Source organism: Monomorium pharaonis, chromosome 3, assembly GCF_013373865.1.
Source record: "Monomorium pharaonis isolate MP-MQ-018 chromosome 3, ASM1337386v2, whole genome shotgun sequence".
Taxonomy (NCBI): domain Eukaryota; kingdom Metazoa; phylum Arthropoda; class Insecta; order Hymenoptera; family Formicidae; genus Monomorium; species Monomorium pharaonis.
The window spans coordinates 10,291,206-10,312,323 of record NC_050469.1 but is presented as its reverse complement, the minus strand read 5'-3'; the positions used below and the strand labels follow the sequence as shown (position 1 = coordinate 10,312,323).

At 41.2% G+C, this 21,118-nt stretch overlaps 1 protein-coding gene across 5 annotated transcripts in view; it reads left to right on the top strand.

Annotated features, from left to right (window-relative positions):
- Nucleotides 1-21,118, top strand: part of LOC105837767 (ecdysone-induced protein 74EF) — a 183,147-nt gene that overhangs the window by 135,128 nt on the left and 26,901 nt on the right. For 4 of the 5 annotated variants that reach the window (XM_036284005.1, XM_036284004.1, XM_036284006.1 and 1 more), the window contains 3 exons: nucleotides 11,523-11,783; nucleotides 14,267-14,434; nucleotides 15,074-15,322. In XM_036284005.1, coding sequence (XP_036139898.1) covers nucleotides 11,523-11,783; nucleotides 14,267-14,434; nucleotides 15,074-15,322 — 678 coding nt within the window. The remainder of the gene's footprint in view (nucleotides 1-11,522; nucleotides 11,784-14,266; nucleotides 14,435-15,073; nucleotides 15,323-21,118) is intronic. The other variant, XM_036284007.1, reaches the window with a different exon arrangement.

Here is a 21,118-nt window from a genome sequence, read left to right as displayed (position 1 = left end):
CAATATCCTGTTCCATCGATCATTCAAACCGCGAGGTGAACATTCGACAATAGTATCAATCGATCGACGATATTCCGAGCCCGTAGGACATCTTTCTCGTATCGACTACGCGCTCGCGAATCAATCTCGAACAATCGGACACCCCGTAGATCGATCATACTTGCCGAGTACGCGGAGCGTACTAATTAACAGTCCTTATCGGCACTATCTGCACTTGAAAGGGACACCCTGTAGAGCGATCGATATCTCCCACAAGCGGCGCATTAATTACCAACTAGTGGCTGCAATCACGAGTGGAAAATAATCAGCCGACGGACGCGCAATTAATTTCCAGCGTGCATCAAATTTTATATGTCGACTGATCGATAGGGAAGTAATAATGCGTCGGAACAAAACGAACGAAACCAATCGATTCCGAACAAGTTGTACGAATTGACGCTTTTGTTTTTTCACAACTGTGTTTCGATACACGCCGCGGGCACAAATTCGTTACGAAGGATTTTTTTTTTTAACGAATCAACGCTGGAAAATTACAAGTGGCAATTCATTGGACGCATACTCGTGATGTTGCGAGCGTTTTGCAAAATAAGATTTCACGTGCCAATGAATCGACAGAAAACACAATGTTGGAAAATTTCCCTCGCTAACAAGAGTTTTGCGTTGCATGAAAATCCATTTTTCACGAAGCTGTCCTATTTTTCGCAACCGCTAATTTATTATCGCGGCAAATTTTTTAGTAGATACACTAAAGCTTACAAATTCTTTGAATTTTGTAGTATAAATTTTAAAAATTATCATCTTACTCTCTTCATTTTTTTTTCCTTCAAACTCGTAATACATCAAGACGTAAATTTATAAACTTATAGTTCGTAGCCCTCCCAATTTTTTACTCAAACATTGTTCAGCTTTCGTTTGTAAACTCGCAAGAGATAGAACGCAACGCGCGCAGGTACCCGCGAATGTACAAAGGTAATTACTCGAGAGAAAGCTTGTATGAATATTAGCGGGAATTAACAGCGCACCGAAAGACCTCGGTACAATGGGATTACCGTTCAATCCACGTTTGTCGAGACCCGTGGTCCTTCTTTCACCGGAATTAACGTTGCTTTATGAATTGCGGCTCGACGTTGAAAGTATCGAAAAACGAACGGCACACGGTACGATCGATGGACGACAATGGGATTCTTTCGACACCCGTTAGACGGAGCCGGAGAGACGAGAGCCGTCCCGTGTATGTGTGTCGTAGGTACGCGAACGGTGCATAGAGGAAGAGCAGCGCGCGTCACTGAATGCACCAGCCCTGACCTACATAGTAGAGCGTGTTGTGGGCTAGGCGAGCCTACGCTAGAGCCGCCTAGACTATTATAGCAACGAGGCGTAGGGTGTAGTTCTCCTTCTCCTCTTCTCCTTCCTCCCCTCCTTCCTCGGAGAGGTGCGTGACGGGCAAACCGTGTAATCGCTCTCGCGCTTTTTGTTCGATTTCTGGGGGATCCGTCGTGGGGGGAAGGGAGAGGGGATGATGACGAGAGGGTGTAAAGGGTCGTTGGATGCATTCTGGTCTCGAGTGTGCCGCGCACGTTGCAACCCAGTGTGACTTGAGGCGAGTTTTTGGTCGCTCGTTATAAAACGAGAGACGGGAAGAATAAAAACGTACACTAATTATGAAGGCGTTGTTAAATAATATAATTATGGTATAAATGTGCCGACGTGAAGATATCCTCTCGTGACGAAATACTCTTTCGTCATGCAGCTTTAAGGAATAAATGGATAATAAGCGTTTCGAATTTAGAGAGATTTCTGCAAAGCTTTCACGATTTATTTTGTCAGAGAGTTCACAATATCTATAATAATAACAGTACTAAAACTAAAAATAATTCGGAGAGCGTTATTCGCGAAAATTGACAAGTGGATTTAACTCGGTCACACGCTGTCCCGTAATATTTCCATGACGACTATTGTTTTTATCACGGGAAAATATTACGTTTAACCATGGCCCACTGCCATAATTGCTCCATGCGCACGCACAACTGTCCCGGTCATTTCGTATTCGCGCGTGTGAGGGACAGCTTGACGAGCAAAAAAAAATCTAACGGCACCGACGAGCTCGTGCCCGCGTTATTATATTATCGCGCGGAGGTTGACGATGGTGTCGCGGCACGATTAACATTATGTAATACGGCGCGTTTTATACTGGGCGGCCGTTACGCGCGGCTCGCATTGCACAATGCAGCACGGTTGTCGGGACGCGACAGCAATGAGAGTACCATTTTCCAATGGAAGCTACAACAGTGTTCTCGAGCTCTCCCATGTTCACCCAGAGAACGACGTAGCATCATCGCCGTCGCCGTCGCCGTCGTGGTCGTTGTAGTGATTGCCGTGATTGTCGTGCCCGTCCTTGACACCCTTCTGTATCCCTCCTCTGTTCGCTCCTCCGGTAATCCTCGTTTGCCCGCGAATTAACGAACCGGTAATTTGTGAACTGGCCAGTGACCTTTACGGCGAATTGTCGCAATTCTCCTTCTCGAATGAACGGCGCAAGACCGATCAGGGAGACACGGAATGCCCACAGGTAGACGAGGAGCGCACGGTCAAACAGGGGTAGAGAAGGGAGACGCGGGAGGAAAAAGAAAGTTCACCAAATACCGGCGCGGAGCAACGCACACGGTCGGGGTTGCGCAATTGAGAAATTAGATTTCTACGTTGTTATTTTACGTAATGAGTCTTTTGCGAGAAACAACTGGATCCTCGCGATGTCGTATTTGCGCGTCGTTTTTTTTGGTTCAGTTAATTAAGCTTATTGATTAATCGAAATCCTCCGACGCAGAATACATTTCTTTTGGCTGAGAGAGAGAGAGAGAGAGAGAGAGAGAGAGAGAGAGAGAGACTTCTTGCAGGAAAAAAAACGCAAGAAGTAACGTAATGATGATTGCATATAACATTTAACCCTTTCTTTCCGAACAGATATCATTTTGTTGCATAAGCAATGCGATTATTTTTCATTAAAATTATTCTGCTTTACAGCATTGAGATTATATACTTGATTGCACAAAATTATTATTTTGAAAACAGACGTTATACATATAGTTTGCTCTTTAATTATTATTAAGGAAAGATTGCATGTAAAAATTTTCCCTATCTTTGAGAAGAACTAATTACCACAGATTTAATACATTGAATAAGAATTATATTTACATCAGATGTGATAACGGGGATATTCCATCTATTTACATTTAATAAAGAGCAATTTTTATGTAAGCATAAATATGCTAATAACAAATCAAGCATTTTGCTATTTTATTTGCTAGTTTTAGAAAAAAGTGAAATTGTTAAATACAAATACAACTGTGTCCAGATTATCTTTACTTTAATTGTAGAGAAAGTTTTACGGATTCAAAGGGTTTTGTGTCGAGAGACGGCCTCTTGCTGAAAATAAAAAATAAAGTTAGGAAATGTAACTTCCCAATGAAAAAAAAGTAAAGGGAGAAAGGACGGGATAGTTGTGTTGGGCATAAAGAAAGAAAGAAAGAAAGTAGACCGAGACAAGATCTAAGGGTTGTTCTATGTGTCTATCTTGTCCTTTTACCTGCTACGAAATTCTACTAATCGGTAGAGTTCCGTTAGAGTGAAGCATCACGATCCCGCAGGAATGGATAACCCAGTTTCTTGCAATCCAGCGTGCTCATTTAACGGTACATCTCGGCGCGCAGGTCCCCGATTTTACGCCCTGATGAGAGGGGAAGGGTTGCCCACCCCCGTGAGAAAGAATTCATCCAACCGTCATGAATCCCTTTAAAACGTACCTACTACAAGATCTTCCCTCTCGTCCTTTCCCTCGCTTTCGCCGCCTGGCCCCATCCCTTCACCCTCGCATTCTTCTTCGATCCTTTCATTTCCTCTACGCAAGACACGTTGCGGTAACATGGGTTTGATTGAAATGGTCGGATGTTCTTCTTGAATTTCTAATGTTCAACGGTGTTAGTCCTAGAAGATACATTAGGGATTGGCGGCGGTATCTTTGTTTCAAATTTATAACCTTTATCTATTCCAAAGGGGCTAAAAAAATGTGAGCTGTTATTTTTAATATTACAGAGATAAGTCGAGCACATAAACTTATGTTTTCAAATAGTTGTTTAAAATATTCTTTATCTAAATTTCAAATAAATTTGAGTTTGTCGTATAAAAAAAACATAATACACGAAAGTTAGTATAAAAGTTAAACGTCCTATATTTCTATTCTTGGTTTTTCTTTGCATATTTTTTGTATCGTGTTGTTACGGAAAAGCGTTTTGTGTCTTCTATTTATTATTTTTGCCCCAGTCTGTGCGTTAAGACACTTTCTTTCGCTCGCCGAAGGAAATGGGCGTATGCACTTTGTTCGAATATTCCGTTTCATGTGTAGACGGTTCTTTGGGACAATGGAAATACTCTCACTCCTTGACGAGAACAGCTATTCACGAAAATAGGTCATTGCCGGTCACTTCCTCTCTGACCATGGAAAGAAAGCGACATAGTGGAAACGGTAGTAATTCGAAAATAAATTGTGGTGCTAAAATATCTTTCGGGACTTTTAAAGTGTCATCTGACAATAATCCTTAACAATATAAAAACATTAAAGCAAAACGAATTTGGCTTCGGGAAGAACTTAAGATTTTTTTGGATGATAAATTTTGGTTTGTAAATGTCTCCACGTATCGATATCCTAATGTATCGGTCTCAAAGATATTTTCAAAGAAATTTAAAATGTAACAGAGACATGACGCACCTCCGTAATTCTCTCAAATAAATACGCACGACAAAGTAAATTGAACGTTACTGAAGACAACGAAAAATAAATTAATTACAGGGAGATGAATTAAACGCGATGCGAGGAAGTTAATTAAAAAAAGAAAGAAAATTTAAAAAAGTATTCGACAGACTGAGCGTGTGAACCAAGGGTAGAAATTATAGGGAGAAAGAGAGAAGAATGCCGGCACGACCCGATAGCTCTTCGTGCGCGATAACCAGGTTTCTTTTGCGCGAAACGCTCATCATCTACACGTCGCTGTGTGCAATAACACACATACACGTAAAATGTATACACGCACGCACGTTCTCGGGGCACTCTCGGTTTCGTCGGAGTTGGACGAAGTGGGTCGCTCACATACAAACATAGCCACGCGCGGCTTGCCGTTTCCGCTATCGAAACTTCCGGCTTTGGCAATCCGTTAATGTGAGAGACGCCAGCAAGCGCCATTATAATGGCTCCTTCACATTGGCGAATTGTGCCAGCATGTCAGATGAATTAATGCCGTTAATTAGCGTCGGACTTATCGATCAGCCAATTCGCTATTGTTTCGATGCGTCGAAATGCCGTCATTCAGTAATCACTGGCTGCTATTGTGTGTGCCGCTATTTATTCCCCGTTTCTTCCAGAAAGTTTCTTTCTCTGATTCTATAATATTTAATCAGTTGCATTTCAAGAGATTAAGACAAACGGAAAAATCTTTAATAACGGCACGCTCAAAAGAAATTGTATTCATTATATTTTTTCATCTTCAAATTACATAATAAATTAGAATTAAATTAGAAGCCTGTATTTTGATATACAAATGTGATAAAAGCTATATATAGTTGTGATGAAAAATTATAGAATGTTACACGACCATTAAGCGATATGACTTTTTTTACTTATTTTATTTCTGACGTTTACCGATAATGTTTATGAAGTATTTGTTGTGTATTGGTCGACATTTCTCTCTCACTCGCTCTCTTGAAATTTAATGCAACGACTGTTTCCAACTCTCGCAGGATTCTGGTAAACATCGAATTGACACCGCCTGTAAATCAACACGCTTGTGGTGCTTTAACGACCTCGATTAGTGTCGGATTGTATTCGTCGATATCGATCGCGCGTCAGTTGCAATGGAATGGCTCACTTTTGTTCTTCTGCGTGTCGTCATAATAATCGCGTTTCTTTTACGGCCATTATAATATCACTTACCGTATTTACGTATTTTTCTTATCTGCGTTTATCGAAACAGGTTCGCAGAAGTACCGCGATTGAATTGCATTCTTTTAAACTTTGTAACCCATATCATTTATTTTTTGATAAATATACATCATACATAAATTGGAACCTTTAATAAAGTAAAAAAAAAAAGTAAAGTCGTTGAAGGACAGGAAAATTACGAATTTACATAAATACTTAATCGCTCTAAATTTGAACCTCGATATTTCTTACTTAAAATTTTTTTTTTCTTTAATAATAATGCATAAAAGAATTGTGACGTACATATGAAAGAGGTAGATTTTGCATTAAATATTTTCGAAGGCAATTTGTTTCTTAAAACGAGGGATTTGTCCCGCGCACTCCTATTGAATGATTCATTTGGCTTTGCAAGGATAGGATTAAGCGAATCTTGTGGATACGAAGAAGTTACTTCATCAATATACAAAGCGATAAACGATCGCTAAATTACGTAATGACATGTGCCGTCGTCCGATAATCGTGTGATTAAACGCGCACCCGACGATAGCATGCGGAAACGCGAGATGATCGATCCCGCTTTAATCGCGGTTTGCGTTACACGCATTTACATGTACACACTTTAATTATAGGCACGCATAATCGATGAGAAATAACCTTTCATATCAACCTGCTGTGTGAAATGATACATTTATTTGTACCAGATAGAAGAGGTAGATGAATAGAGATAATCTACATACTACGATAATTATATTTCCATAAGCAATATGAAATACAAAATAAGTAAAAAAGATCATGATAAAAATAACTGGGAAAAAAAATGGAGTTAATTAGACAACATCACATTCAATGCAAATAAATATGCAAAGCGGTTTTCAACGGATTATGCTGATTTTATGAACTCAATGTTTTGCTATAATTTGGAATCGAATTGGAGTAACATTTTTCGAGATGTAAGATTTAACGACGTTTTAGTATCGAATTTTTTAAGGGATAAGTACATGGCGAAATGGGACGAGACACAGGAGCTAAAGTATAACGCTTGTTATGCGAATTGTATTACGATTTATAGAAAAAGATATATCACATTTTCCTCTACAATTCCGCGTAAAAAGGAAATGATGATTTTTCACACTAAACGTATTTTTCATTTTTCTTCCGAAAGAAAACATTTCGCCATAGGCGTGTACGAGTGTGTGAGCACCTGTTGGGCTACGAATGTTGTATTGTATGCGTTCCGTACGCACTGCGAAACCATATTGGTTACGCTCTGTTAATACCGATGGCAGTCGCTTCCGGCAAGGAATCGACATTATTAGCGATATATTTCCAGGCTGGTTCTATATGTAGCTTCTAATATTGTACAATTTTTTTTTTCCTGAACATATTATTCGCGTGCGAAATTATTCAATTGTGTGAAGTAAAACACGTGTGCTTTATCAGCCTGTCGGCTGCCAATCGATAGTCGCGTGTCGCGCGAGGGAGATCGATCATAATACGTCGGGGCTGTCTTCGTACCTTTTTTTGCGTGATCGCCGATGGCGAAAGATCGGCGAATCCGAATTTCAACGGGACGCGCGCGAGACATAACGCGGCTCGTCTCCTTTTTCGTCGCGGCGCAACGTGGACGTGTGTAGGTATACGCACGTACATACGCACCTACGTGGCCCCTCGCATGTGAAAGAGCCATCGCTTCTGCCGCGTGTCGGACGCACGTGATGTCACATAGAAAGAGAGAGTCGTTACCGTTACGCAATGCCGGCCACGCCGCACCGGGACGCCGCGTATGCGTATGCGTGTGCGTGCGCGAGAAAGTTGCGTGGTTAGCCAAACGCTGACCTTACGTACAGCCCGTGCGCGCGCGCGTACACGTGCGTATGCACACACACTCTCTCTCGAGGAACGTGTACACTTACGTGCGTGCGCGGACGCGTGTGTGCGAACCCGGTGTAAACCCGTTTTGTAAACTCAGTTCGACGTGGCCTTTAAAAAAATTTTGTCGACGTGAGGAAATTGGCAATTGGTACATTTTGAACGTTCGATTGCTCTTGATCGCAAGAATCCATTGTACATAGTCTTTAAGATATTATTAAATCGAAATTTTGGCGAAAAACAGTACGATACTGTTCATACAGAATGGTATAGTCATATGTCATGTATTATAAAAATGTGTGTTAAACAATGATATATAGGTTATTCATTTTTTAATAAAATGAATAGTTATATTTGAGAGATATATATATATTTAAAGTACAGGTCGTGCATATTTAAATCAACGTGCGTTAGATTTTTTCGAGGGGAACACTTTCTTGTCTCGCTTTAACGATAATTTCATGCTTAATTTCGATGGTTTCGTTATGGTGATTAAAGTTGCGCGCGATGCATATAATTTAATGCCCAGATCAGAATGATACTTCGCGGGCGAGCGAAACGAGTCTCGGCCTTTTAGAAACTATGAAAACCAGGACGTGGTAATGGTGATTACGGTGAAACCTTGTCGACATGTCGATATACACCGGAAGTCGGCTTCTGGAGACGGGAGAAACGGGCAGGAAGCGTTCGCGCAGAAGGTGAAAACGCCGTGAAAACTCGAATCGGCGGCAGCTCGAAACGCGCGTGGTCGACATGCGGCTAAACATCCGTCCTGCCTTCGCGGCGTTCGACGATGAGTCAAGGCTAAGCAAGGTCGCATCACCCTTGCGAGTTTCCGGTGGGCGAGCGAGATTTATCTCCCGTTCGCGATCGTACCGAGAGAGCGTCGCAAACACTACGATTTATCTCAGTCTGTCCCGTCGAGATGCCAAAGATTAAAGAAAAGGGGCGACACTTTGACGCAATATTTGCCAAACGAAAATATTGAGCGAAATTTGTTTAGGAGATTGAAATCAATGTCGAAGAGAAGTAATAATTAGTCTTGACGATAAGCGGAGGCTTTTGATTTCGACCGGGTACTTTTCCGTGTTTTTGTTTCCCTCCGGACTAGACGGCGGCGAGTAATGAAGATACACAATCGTTAAATCTCAAGAGTCAATTAAATCTTCCTGGTGGATTACGTGAGTGATAAAAATGCGAAACGACACACACTTGGGTTGCGCATCGGGCCAGGATGCGCCTGCAAAGGCGCGCGAGAGTAGCGACGGTAGTTTTGAACAATGCCAAAGTATCATTTACTTCCGGGAGCCTTGAAGTGTTTGGAAGACGTGCAGCCTACTTGTTCGCGACGGATCTCTAAAAATAAATATTACGAGTGTACGCTCTTCGATTGAGAAGAATTCGACTCGACTCGCGTTTAGTGGCAATCTTCGCAACTGCGTGCTGTTTGATTTGAAAAGAAGATAGGATTTGTGAACGAATCGAGATGCAATGATAAGTTTATATCAAATATAACCCGTGATTAATTTGGCGCTTGGCACGCTGCGCTAAATTTAACAGGATTTTTCGATCCGCGCGATCGTGTAATTACCGAGTCGAATCACGAATCAATGTCCCACTGTGACGTCAATGATCGATTCGCACCGCAGACGTGTTCGTATGCGTCTGATTTTCGCGCGCGTGCAAACGCGCCATGACTTTAATAAAATATATTACATTTCTACTATCGAAGCATGCGGTATTCCTTGCGATAATCAATACATTTTTTTAATTTACACTGCCTAAAAAATTGATAGGACACTCACACGGAGTATTATCTTTTTTTTTATCTGAAACTTTCGTGTTAAAATTATAATAATTGTACTCACGTAACGCAACGTGTGAGTGACAGTCATGACTTTTTAATATAATTGGTAACAATTTTTTTTGCAAATAGCTGTATATCGACAAATTGGAAAGGGATCTACGCGAGGATGTTGCAGTCTGTGTTTCCACGGCGAGTAACGCATCCGTGGTTATTACGATGTTGCGGCTCTCTTACGAAGCCACGGAGATACGCAATTTCTCTATAGCGGAGGCGAAAATTATTCATGGAAATGCCGGCTTGTAATCTACTGTACCGCGGCATAAAGTATTGGCTGTTACACGATTTTATTGATCTCCAAAACGATCTCTCCAATTCATTATACCATTATACGCTGATCAATATTCCGATGAATATTTTTAAAATTTGTGAAAATTTTTACTTTGCAAATTTAATTCGTTTTAGGTGGAAAAATTACAATAGATTGCAGAATTATATTAAAGGGGGTTAATAAAATTTATGACAGATTTTACATATAAGTATTTAGTTACAACGAAGTGTAGAATTGGATGCTTCCTATAAATATTGATTAAATAAAATGTGTTTATTTATATCGGTCAAGTTTCTGTGGACATCGAATATATCTCTCTAATATTTCTTCGAAACGAGACGCACCAGTGAGACAGCGTCGCCCAACTCTCGTCAATCTTCCGAAAGGCGAGAGGAGACGAAGGATCTTTGCGATCTCTTCGCGGTCGAGAGCTCGAGGGAATTGGCGTCTCGATCGAATCGCGTCGATCGCCATTTTCCACGGCGGATTTTTCGGGCCCGCTGCCGCGAGAAATTGCTTAATGAAGCCGCCGCGGCTCGGCACCGCCTGAAAGGAAGGTAGAAACGTTGCAGTGGGTCAAGGAGAGACGCCGGCTTTCACTTCCTCTCGGCAGCCAGCGCGAGTTCCTCGAGAACGCCTCCCGAGAACCGCGGCTTTTTTCCCTTCTCCTTCTGTCGTTCCTCTCCTCGTGAGAATGTTTATCCGCCTATGACTGCGCTTAATTATACCGACGAGAAGATATGTTTATCTTCCGACGGACAAACTGGATCCAGCAATTAATCTGGATCGCGCGATGCAATACGAATCATGACAAGCGGTTTATCGCGAAGCATTATTTTTCATTAGTGAGAAATCGGTGCTTCACTCTGTAACTGAGTCGGCGCGATTTGCGCTTGCACGGAATATTCTTGTGATGGAACAACGAATAAGAATTGCATTTCTGATGTAATATTATCGTTGACGTTTAACTTTTGATATCTATGAGATCAGTCTTTTATATCAATGGAATTAACATCTGTTAATATTCTTTCCGATAGTGTCAAATAGAATTATCTTCTAGAATTTTCAGTAATGTAACACGATTCCATATTTTATAGACACAGCAAATTGGGGCAAGTGGACAAATCGCAAATGTAAAAATAAAAGTTTTGTCTAATGAATAAGTTTACAATTTTACATAGCGTAAACGTTTAACCCTTTTTTTCTAACATTTACGAGAAGACAATTAATTACACTTCAAAAAATTTTTCACAGTATTTGCTAATTATTTACCTAGCTCACACACACACACACACACAGCTAATTTTTACACACATATAATTTTTTGTTGAAGTTACAAGATCTTTTTTTTGAGTGTACGTTTTCTTATATTATTTATTGCTATGAAATTAATAGAAAAATCGGTTCGCCACTCACTCTACTTTGTTGCAATTTTTGATATTTTATTGTTTACTCGTAGCAACTCTTGTCCAATGTATTCGCGTAGTATAAGGCTAAGCGAGATTAACAACCATTTGCCTAAGCGATGCGTTTCGGTATCTTTGTTACAGTGGACACCAGGGAAGTCCAGCCACATGATCCGAGTGAGAAAGAACAGCTGGGCCTCGCGAGCATAAAAGTGGAGCCAGGATCTACCAGCGCGACGACCACCAGTAGCACGGGGACCCGTCTGCTTCACGGTATCCTCTCCCAGCATCCCCAGCAGCATGGCCTGGGGCTGCAGAACGGATACGGCCGACACTTGGCCGGTCACGCACAAATGGGCCAACCGCCTTACACCACTGCCGCTATCGCCACGACGAGTACGCCAGGTAAGGCCCCGAAGGCATATCTGCGAGGCTTATGAAAATGCTAATGAGACTTCATTGTCGAGAGCCATCGTCTCTAATAGTTTTTAGCGATAGATTAACGTTACATCAACATTTAGAGATTTCGATAGATTTTTTAAAGAGTTTTGTAACGTGATTCAGGCTAACATATAGTGATGAAATGTAAACGTAAATATAAGAAAGAAGAATCTAAGTGGATTTAATTTTTAGTAGAGTTTAATACCTATGCACGTAATGGAGAAAGAAGTAAAACCGAATAAAATAAATGAATAAAATAGAAGAAAAATTGATACTCGATATCACCAATAGAAATTTGATATATAATATATGCATGTATTTATACACATTATATAATACAAAAAAGTTATAACATAAAAATACGATATTAAAATAAAGGAGCAAAACATAATAAAATGGAAGAAAGAAAGTAAACTTAAGTAGTAAAGTTTTGACAGTTCTCCATTGTTCAGAACTTAATTGCAATATCGATATTGTTTCTTAAATTATAATAAATTATATTATTAAAGAAAATCAACTTGTAATTTCGAAAATGACATATGTCAAAATCATGTATATGTCGCTTTATCCGACTCCATTATTTGTTAGGCTTTTATAGTTTCCACTTTGAAATACATAACGCGTCTAAAAATTGAATTCCCAAACAATAAGATTGACATTTTGCGGATTGACATTTGCTGGGTAAAATAAGATATCAATATTCGTTAAATGGATATCGCGGTGTGATAGCTGTTATACATTGGATGTTTTGTCGAGTAATTATATCGTAGTGCCACCAGTGTTAATTGATTGAGGAAAACAGAATAATAATTAACATGACAGCAGTTAAAAGAAAGGAGGAAAAAAAGAGAGAAAAATTTTCGGCGCGATTTCTCAAGAATAATCGTATTATGACGCAACAGTCGCATAATAACGATGTAAGCCAAATTTCCGCGTTCGTAATCCGTAAGTTTCGAGTAGTGGATCAATGTCGATTTCACAAAGTTGTGTTGCGCAACGGTAAAAATCGCGCACCGGTAACGAGCCGGCCGTTGCATATTCGGCAGGAATTCGGGCGTAAGACGGTTCTTAAAATACTCGACTCGATCGTTGCATAAAGCTGCGCCGCCGGTTGATCGGCGAGATTCGCGGCTATCGATGGTTTGCGCCAGTCTTGCACGACCGCTTTGCGTAACACGACGATGAAGACGATGATGACGATGATGACGATCAGGAGGACGACGATGACGGCGGCGACGACGATAAAAAGAAAGGAAAGGAGGGGAGGGAGGGGGGGAGAGAAAGAGAGAACAGGATAGAAAGAGAGCAATGACTCCTGCAGAACCCTTTAGGACTCATCTGAGACGGTTAGCTACGCCGCGAGGGAGAATAAGAGAGAGAGAGAGAGAGAGAGAGAGAGGTACCGTGGGAAGAGCGAGCGATATGCATACCCAATGACCGGATGACCTTCGCCCGTTGCATAAAGATGCCTTTAATTGACGGCGCGCGCGAAAACACGTTCGGCATAACGTGGCTCGGCGACGCTCGATAAAGCCGAACGAGCGAGAGAACGAGAGTCGAGCTGGACCACCTCGATGGGACACCTAATTTGTTTAAAGCGGCGGACGAGAGCGACGTGTACGTGGCTTTAATTTAGGGCCTGGCAAAGAACCGAACCGGTCGATCGCTAATTTATCACGTCCGCGTAATACGTAGAAACGAAACGGCGATTCGATAATTATAACTTATATACTTCGTGTAAAGTATTCATTGGATGTTTAAACTGGTGGCCGTTTTAAACATGGGTATACCGGATGATATCACAAGCGAACAATTTGATGACAAACTACGCTTGTAAAAGAAATAGCTTTCTAAAAGAGATTACAGGACAGAATTCGGAAGAATGTACAAGGCGTAACGAAATGTTAAATAGCATATTGGCTCTTAGACAAGCGTCGCGAGAGAGTGAAATTAATTGTTACACGATTTTATTTGTAATTTTATTTTGTTGAAACACATAGATAATGAATGAAATAAAATATATTATTTAAAGTATAAATAAAACGATAGCGTCACGTGGGAAAATGACTCCGAGTGGCAAAAGTGCAAAATTCCGCTTAAGCGATCCGTTTAAATAAATTATTTATTTAGAAATAAAATACATAATAAAAAGATATATTATTAACAGTGCAAACATATCTTTCGACTCTTGTAACTTTTTGGAAAGTTATTCTCTTTGGGCGCGCGTAGCGTCTTTTTTCGACAAAATAATTTTCACAGAGGTCAGCGCACAATTCCTTCACCGTATCCTCTCGAGTGCCTTCTATTTTATTTATCGCGCTGTTCTGCGCGAAACGGAATCGCGCGAGATTAATTGACGGTGTCGCGTCTTATCGCTGGCCGTAAACTCCAACGACGATTTATCACAGAGGACGCGTCTCCTCCCTTTGTTTCATGGCCGAAAGCAGGAAGCGGATCACTGCCAGCGAGTCCAGCGGACAGCGGAGTCAGCGACGTCGAGTCCAGCACGTCCTCCGGTGGCAACGAGGACGCGAATCTCTTACTGAAAGCCAGGCTCAATCCTAATTCGTCCCTTCAGCCGAGTCTGGCGTCTCATCACTCCCATCTGTCGTCGGGTGAGCTCGATCTTTATTTTACCCACGATCATTGACATGTTTATCATATGTAAACAAAAATATGTAAAGGAATTTTGAACACAGATTTTTTGCAACATAGGACGAATCCTTTCGCGAGAGATTCTATGTTTATTTGCTTTTTGCAAAGAGCTTGAGAAATTTATAATAAGTACCTTGCCATTAAAAATTTATTAATCTGTTAACTAGAGAATTAAAAATTCACTTAATCTTTATAAATAAATTTTGTCGATTGTGTAATTATCCTTCGGGGAAATTAAAGTCGACGTGAAAAAATAATTTATAACACTAAATCTCTCCATAAATCATGATTTTCTCAGGTGACAGGTAACCCGTAATAAAGAGATTGTAATTATAAAGAATCAAACTTTTTTCATTATTTTTTAAAGATGTATTTAAAGTTTGTTTAAAACGATAGACGCATTTATTTACGAAAAACCCAACGTAATTGTGGATTAAGTACCGAATAGTTCGAAGAAAGATCATTATCAAAATATAATTTCGCACTATGAAAAATGATTGTTTTAAAAGTAAGAGTAATGGATTAGGATCTGATCGAATTTAAAGTTGTCCGATGGTACCGAACTTTCTTATTGAGCGCCTCTATTGATTGCTTGATAGCAGCACTCGGCAGATCGGCCTGCCACAGCCCCGGTGTGTACCCGGGGTCGACGGCAAGCTTCCTGTCGCCCGCCTATCATCCTCATCAGCATCATCCCTCCCAGTATCACCCACATCGGGGGAGCTCGCCGCACCATCAGCACAGCAACCACACCATGGGTCCAACGATGGGGCCGCCTCACCACCACCACCACCATCATCAAGCGCAGGGTCTCCAGCATCACTTGCATTACCGTCAGCCATCCTCACGTAAGTTCTCAAACTCTAATTTATTACAACGACGTAATTGGCGAAATTAGCGAGCCCTGCTGGGAAACTCTCTTCCCGAGAATCCTCGATGATTTTGAACAATGGACAATAACAAGTAATAAACGATAATAATAGATAATGCCCGGTCGATGTGTCGGACGGTACCTGATTAAAAATCCCGTCGTCGTAAAAACGTGCAAACTATGGAAAAAGAAATCGAAAAGCCAAGAATAGTGAACTGAGATTTCGAAATTTTATCCTTTATGCGGAGGAAACTGATAGTAATCTGGCGACTCGGATTTCATGCTAGACTTGCAATGAGGCGGGCCTTTTCTTTGACCTCGTTTACTTATCGGCAATTTCGACGATAGTAGATGTATCTCCGTTCTCATCGCGATCGATCGGCGGTTGGGAAGAGGAAGAGACGGGAAAGCGCGGGGAACGGCGGGGGATGAATACTCGATGAAACAGTGATTTCGGTATCTCTCGGCGGTGGTATCTGAAGACCGGATCGTCGTGACGTAACGGCGGTAGCCCGTAAAGTTTATTTCGACTTCGTAGGTATCGATTCGATAGCCGTCGACCCAACAAACGCGAAATATTTTCGCTTTTGACAAGCTATACCACGCACGCGATCATAAAATGTCCTCTACGATTTAGTGACGCTGTATCGTGTTTTTCTATCATTTTTGACAAAGTGGTAGTATTATTCACTTTATATTCACTTTAACACGCACGCGAGGATTTATTTTTCGATGAATGTACATGCAGAATCGAAAGTACTGAAAAGCTGTTTAATTATTGAATTGTGATTAGAGAATATTTATGCCTTCATTAAATATGATTAAACGAGTGTAAAATCCGAAAAACGCGGAACATGAAAATGTACGGGTGACACTTTTATTCCTGTTTAGATTATCGCAATTCGAAATAAAATTATCGCGTGCAAGGTACGGACGAATATTGACATCATGTTTATTTTGACGAGGATTATTTAAACATTTTTACCTCCTCTTATTTTTAAAACGGGCGCGCGAATTTCATTCTAGCACATGTCGAATATATGTACTATTTAGTAAATATTAAATCGCTAACTCTTATTATTATTTCGCTTTTCGCTATAATGGAATAATAAGTGAAACTTCACATAGCTTTCACATATATAGTATAATAATTATAGATATAATATATCTAATCGATAAGTCATCGTTAATAAATACTATATATATATGCTAAACTGGTTGCTTTAAATACATACAATGAATGGGAGTAACACGAATAGAGTCTTAATGTAGTAGACGCGAGAAAGTGATAAAGGAATTAGAACGTAAATCCGCGATTTCAAAGGCGATGCTGTCGCGGGACAGAAGAAGAAGAAGTTGGGTCGAGTTTCTCGTAGAACGTGCGAAGGCAGGAAGCGTCTAGTCTGTCTAAGACGAGAGGAGGACTTCCTCCGCGGCCAAGATGCCAAGTGAAAGGACAACTCGCCTTGTCGTTGCGGTGAACGTGGAAAAGAGCGATCGCACGAGCGTTCCCATCGTCGTCGTCGTCGTCGTCGTCGCTGTCGCTGTCGCTGTCGACGACGGCGACGTCGACACCTCCGCGTTTCGTTCTCGTGACCCACTTGCCGTTCTCCGATTCGACGGCCCAGATTTGCTTCCTGCCGCCGCAGCATTTCCGTCTACGCTCTCGCATCTTGACGCGGACGCCGCAGTTTTCTCCTTCGACACTTACAATCTCTATAAAGAAATGTTTCTTCTTTCATAAGAATCTCTTATACACCTAAACTACACTTTTAAGCTCCTTTTACTTGCAGTATGTTTTCTCAAAGTGAATCCCATTCAAAATTGGCTGCGGGGCTTGGTGCTTTATATTCATTCGTGTCTGCCGAGCTTATTCAAAATCAATAATTTTGTAGTTTATACGCGATAAAGTGAAAAACCGTCATACGTTTGCGTAAATTGCTTTCTCATGCTTCTCACAATGTGAAGACGAATTTTTCGCTTCGACGTTGAAAGTAAGCGTAATCATCGAGATTAAATTTTAAGTAATAAAAATTGAGCCTACGGTAATGAGGCTGCAGGAGAATCTCTAAGATTAAGCGTGTCAGCGCAATTCTAAAATTGAGGACGCCGCGGAATAACATTTTGCGGATTGCGGACGCCACTCCGTGGCGTTAGGCTTTTTACCGATTCGCCGGCGTCGAGCCTCGGCGTGTTTGCGCGGCCAATTCGCCCGCGTCGAGATGTCGCGGGAATTAATTAGGCTGAGACGATGTGGGTCAGTTGCGTCGATTCGGGCCGGGTGCGAGGTATATAATTAATCGGGACGCGTTCGACGAGCCAGGAGATTTCTCAGCTACGATTTCGCAGCGTCGAGCCTCCTCTTTTTCGCCGTTTTCGTTAAGCGGGATCGGCAGCTGATCACCTAACCGTCGACGAGCGCACCTGGCCTACGGGGAGAGACAGTCGCGCTCTCGGAACGGCGTCAAGGTTGTTTTCTTGACGAGCCCGCGGCTCGAGGTGGAAAGCGCTCCGACGCACAATCGCGGTGAAATTCTCCGCGTGCGAGCGCGGAGTATCAATTATCGCAGAGAAAAGAAAATAGAAGGAAGACGGTGTACTTGTAGCGCAGATAGGCAGGCCGGTACGTGCGCGCGCTTCGAGCGGAAGCCGCAACACTCGTTGCGTTTTATTATGATCGCAGGCTGCAATTCCCGCCGCGACACCGTCGACAATGAGATCGAACTTTCCCTAATTGAAAATATCCCGCGAGCAACTATCTTTAACCTCCTTTTTACGACGCGCTCGGCCGTTCGGCACGGAGGAAAAAAATTGCCATTTGTGCCTTTAACGCGATAAAATGCCATTCGTAGCCACGCGAAGGTACGAATAATCGCCGTTTACCCGACTGTAAATTGCAGCCGCTTGAAATATGCTAATAACCGTGTCTTAATGAAATTTTTCGTGGCTCGGAACAAGCGCGTGCTCTTCGTGTATGCCGTTGATAATAACTACGGTTAGCTCGTAAAATTTCGCAAGAAACGCCGCGAAAACGCGAACGAGGCAGCAGCTTTGTGTGTCGCAACTTCGATAATTCTAAATAATTTTAATCTAATACTCGCGCGAAATTTATGTGTTATTCTGCTTTCTCGATTCAAGTATTTGGTATTAGTTAGATGTAGAAATAACTTCAACAGCTCTTATTAGAAAAAGTATTTATTTAAGAATAAATACATATACGGATGAAGAACGTTTTTTTCCTCTCTTCTTTTTTTAAGAAAAGAGGACACACTACTGCCCGCGTAAAATTTGGAAAGTAAGGGACAAAAGTGCCGTAACGCCGCGCTATACCAAGGCGCGCTCGACGGGCCGCCGCGCCGCGCTCCGAGTAAAAGTGTGCCAGATTGTATAATCGAACGTGAATAAGCAAAATGTTACGCCATAGCGATTTGGTAACGTCGTCGGGTCCCCCTCCCCTTCCTCTTGTCCGAAAGGCACGGCCGTGTTCCCATTGCGGTAGGCGCAATGGTACGCGCGGGCGGAGATGCTTGCGGACGGGAGAAAATTCAACCTGTTAAGGGTCATGCGTTTCGACGATGGATATGTACTGAATTGCATCCGGATAGGTAACAACAATAATGATAAAATGATCTTCTAGCAATTGTCTCTCTCCATAAGCTGAAACTGAAAAGTTGTTTAACGCTGAAGAAATAAAGCTCTACACACGGAGAAATATCAATTCAAGAAAAGCGATTACTCAATTACCTTTTTTTTCTAGTAAGTAATCTTATTTTTAACAAAGAATAATTTTTTAATAATTGTCTTGAAATATACTTATCACAATTTTTAAAACTCATTACTACATATTTGAATAAAGAATTTATACTTTTTCGAAGAATATAACACTGAATTGAAGAAAAGTTAACATAATAAATAAATCGAATTTTTGTTTCAACTTAACATTTTTTAAAGTATTACATATGGTACATATTTTATAGTATTAAATTACTAAGATTCAGAATATATTTTGAATAAATTTAATTCTTATGAATTTGCGGTAGATTTGCGGATATATATAAACTATTGAATTATTTGAAATAAGTGATATTTATTTAATTCACATATTTTTTTGTGTATACACAGAAGTTTATTTTAAGTCAATATTACGTGTTTCAAGTAAACGATGAGTGTATTTTAAGACTCTTTATCAAGAAGATATTATTTGCAAAGATAATCATTTTATGTATTAAAAAAAAAAAAACCTAGAAAATTGAATAACTGCTTTTCTTAGCATGAGAATTTTTCTCTGTGTAATAGAATTTCTCCCGTGCTCCTGTCAATTTTACGATTTACACATTAATAGAATCCTTTTTATTCCTTTTAACTCAATTACAAGTTTTTCAGTTTTCGTTAAGAAAAAAACTGTCGGTTTTTAGTTCATGCCCGATTGTCAAGACATTTAGTGATGAAATTTTTTAAAAAAATTACGAATAAAATTCAACTCAAGAAATAGATTCATCTTTTTACGATAAATCGATATTCAATTAACTGTCATGATCGTTAAGCAAGCTACATCTGTGTAGAAACACTTACATACTTTGCTTTCGAGGTGAAACACCTGTATGGCCAGAGATAATACAGTTCAGTAAACTGTAGCCTCATGAAATTCTATTTGGATTTGATAAATCTCTCTCGCCCTGTGCGCGACTTTGTTGCGTGTCGGACAGGATAGGTTCTCTTTGGCATATCGGCCACTTCACTACGAGCGCATTTGCGAGATGGTATTGCGCGCTGCCAAAAGTACTTTGAGCGATTTTCCGCGATTTCGCCGGAGCCAATTGGCCATCGGCCTCCTTTATCTAGATCACTGTACCGCGCAAACATTGCGCAACCCGCGGTAAAAGTGACCGCACATACATAACTTTGTCTACAGGGTGTCGTGTGATGAAGCCACTTTCTTATTCCTTTCGACCAGTTTGAAGAGGTCGTTTGCGTTTGTCAAAGGAGAGAAAACAGTGACGCTTTCTTACAATTACTCACGCGGATTATGCGAGGGTACTGATCCATTAAATCGACGGCGCGCTTGTTAACGTTCGGATCGTTCGGCTGGCCGATCGTTAGGAAGACGAGGAAGAGGAGGATACGGCGTCGTTTGCGAAGTAGAAAATAATCAGGGGTGTGTTTATCGAGCCGAACTGTTTGCCTATCCGCGGTCGACCGCGTTATAGACCGCGCTCTTACGGCGGGCGCCGTGTACGCTACCGGAATAGCGACCCGGGGGAAAGAATAGAATAGCGCGCCGCTATTTTCGGCCGGATCATCATCGAGCCGCGATTCGCAGTCCATCAGCGCTTCGGGAACGTGTGAAAGACCCTTTAGGCACGCCGGGAACGAAAGTGACGTGCGGCCGCGCGCGAGATGCGTTGGCAAACCGGCGTGGCACAAATTTTGACGCGCTGACGGTGCGTCAAGGCGAAAGTGTTACAAGGTTCCGAATAGCGATAGAACGTTCGATTCAAAGGCGATGTTATTTTCCGCGCTAATTTGCCCGACTTCCTCGTGCCCATTCACATCTTGTTGCGAAAGATGTGCATAAATTCGAAATTTGCCCAAGTCGCCCGCTGCGAGATACACTTGTACATTTTTATATATATTTTTAATGAATGAATTACATTTATTATAACTGCTAACGCACAAATAAAGAACGTTTGAACATAAAGTTTTTACTCCAATTAGAAAAATACGACACTAAAAAAACAAATTATATAACGAATATCACATTTGAGATTACGCG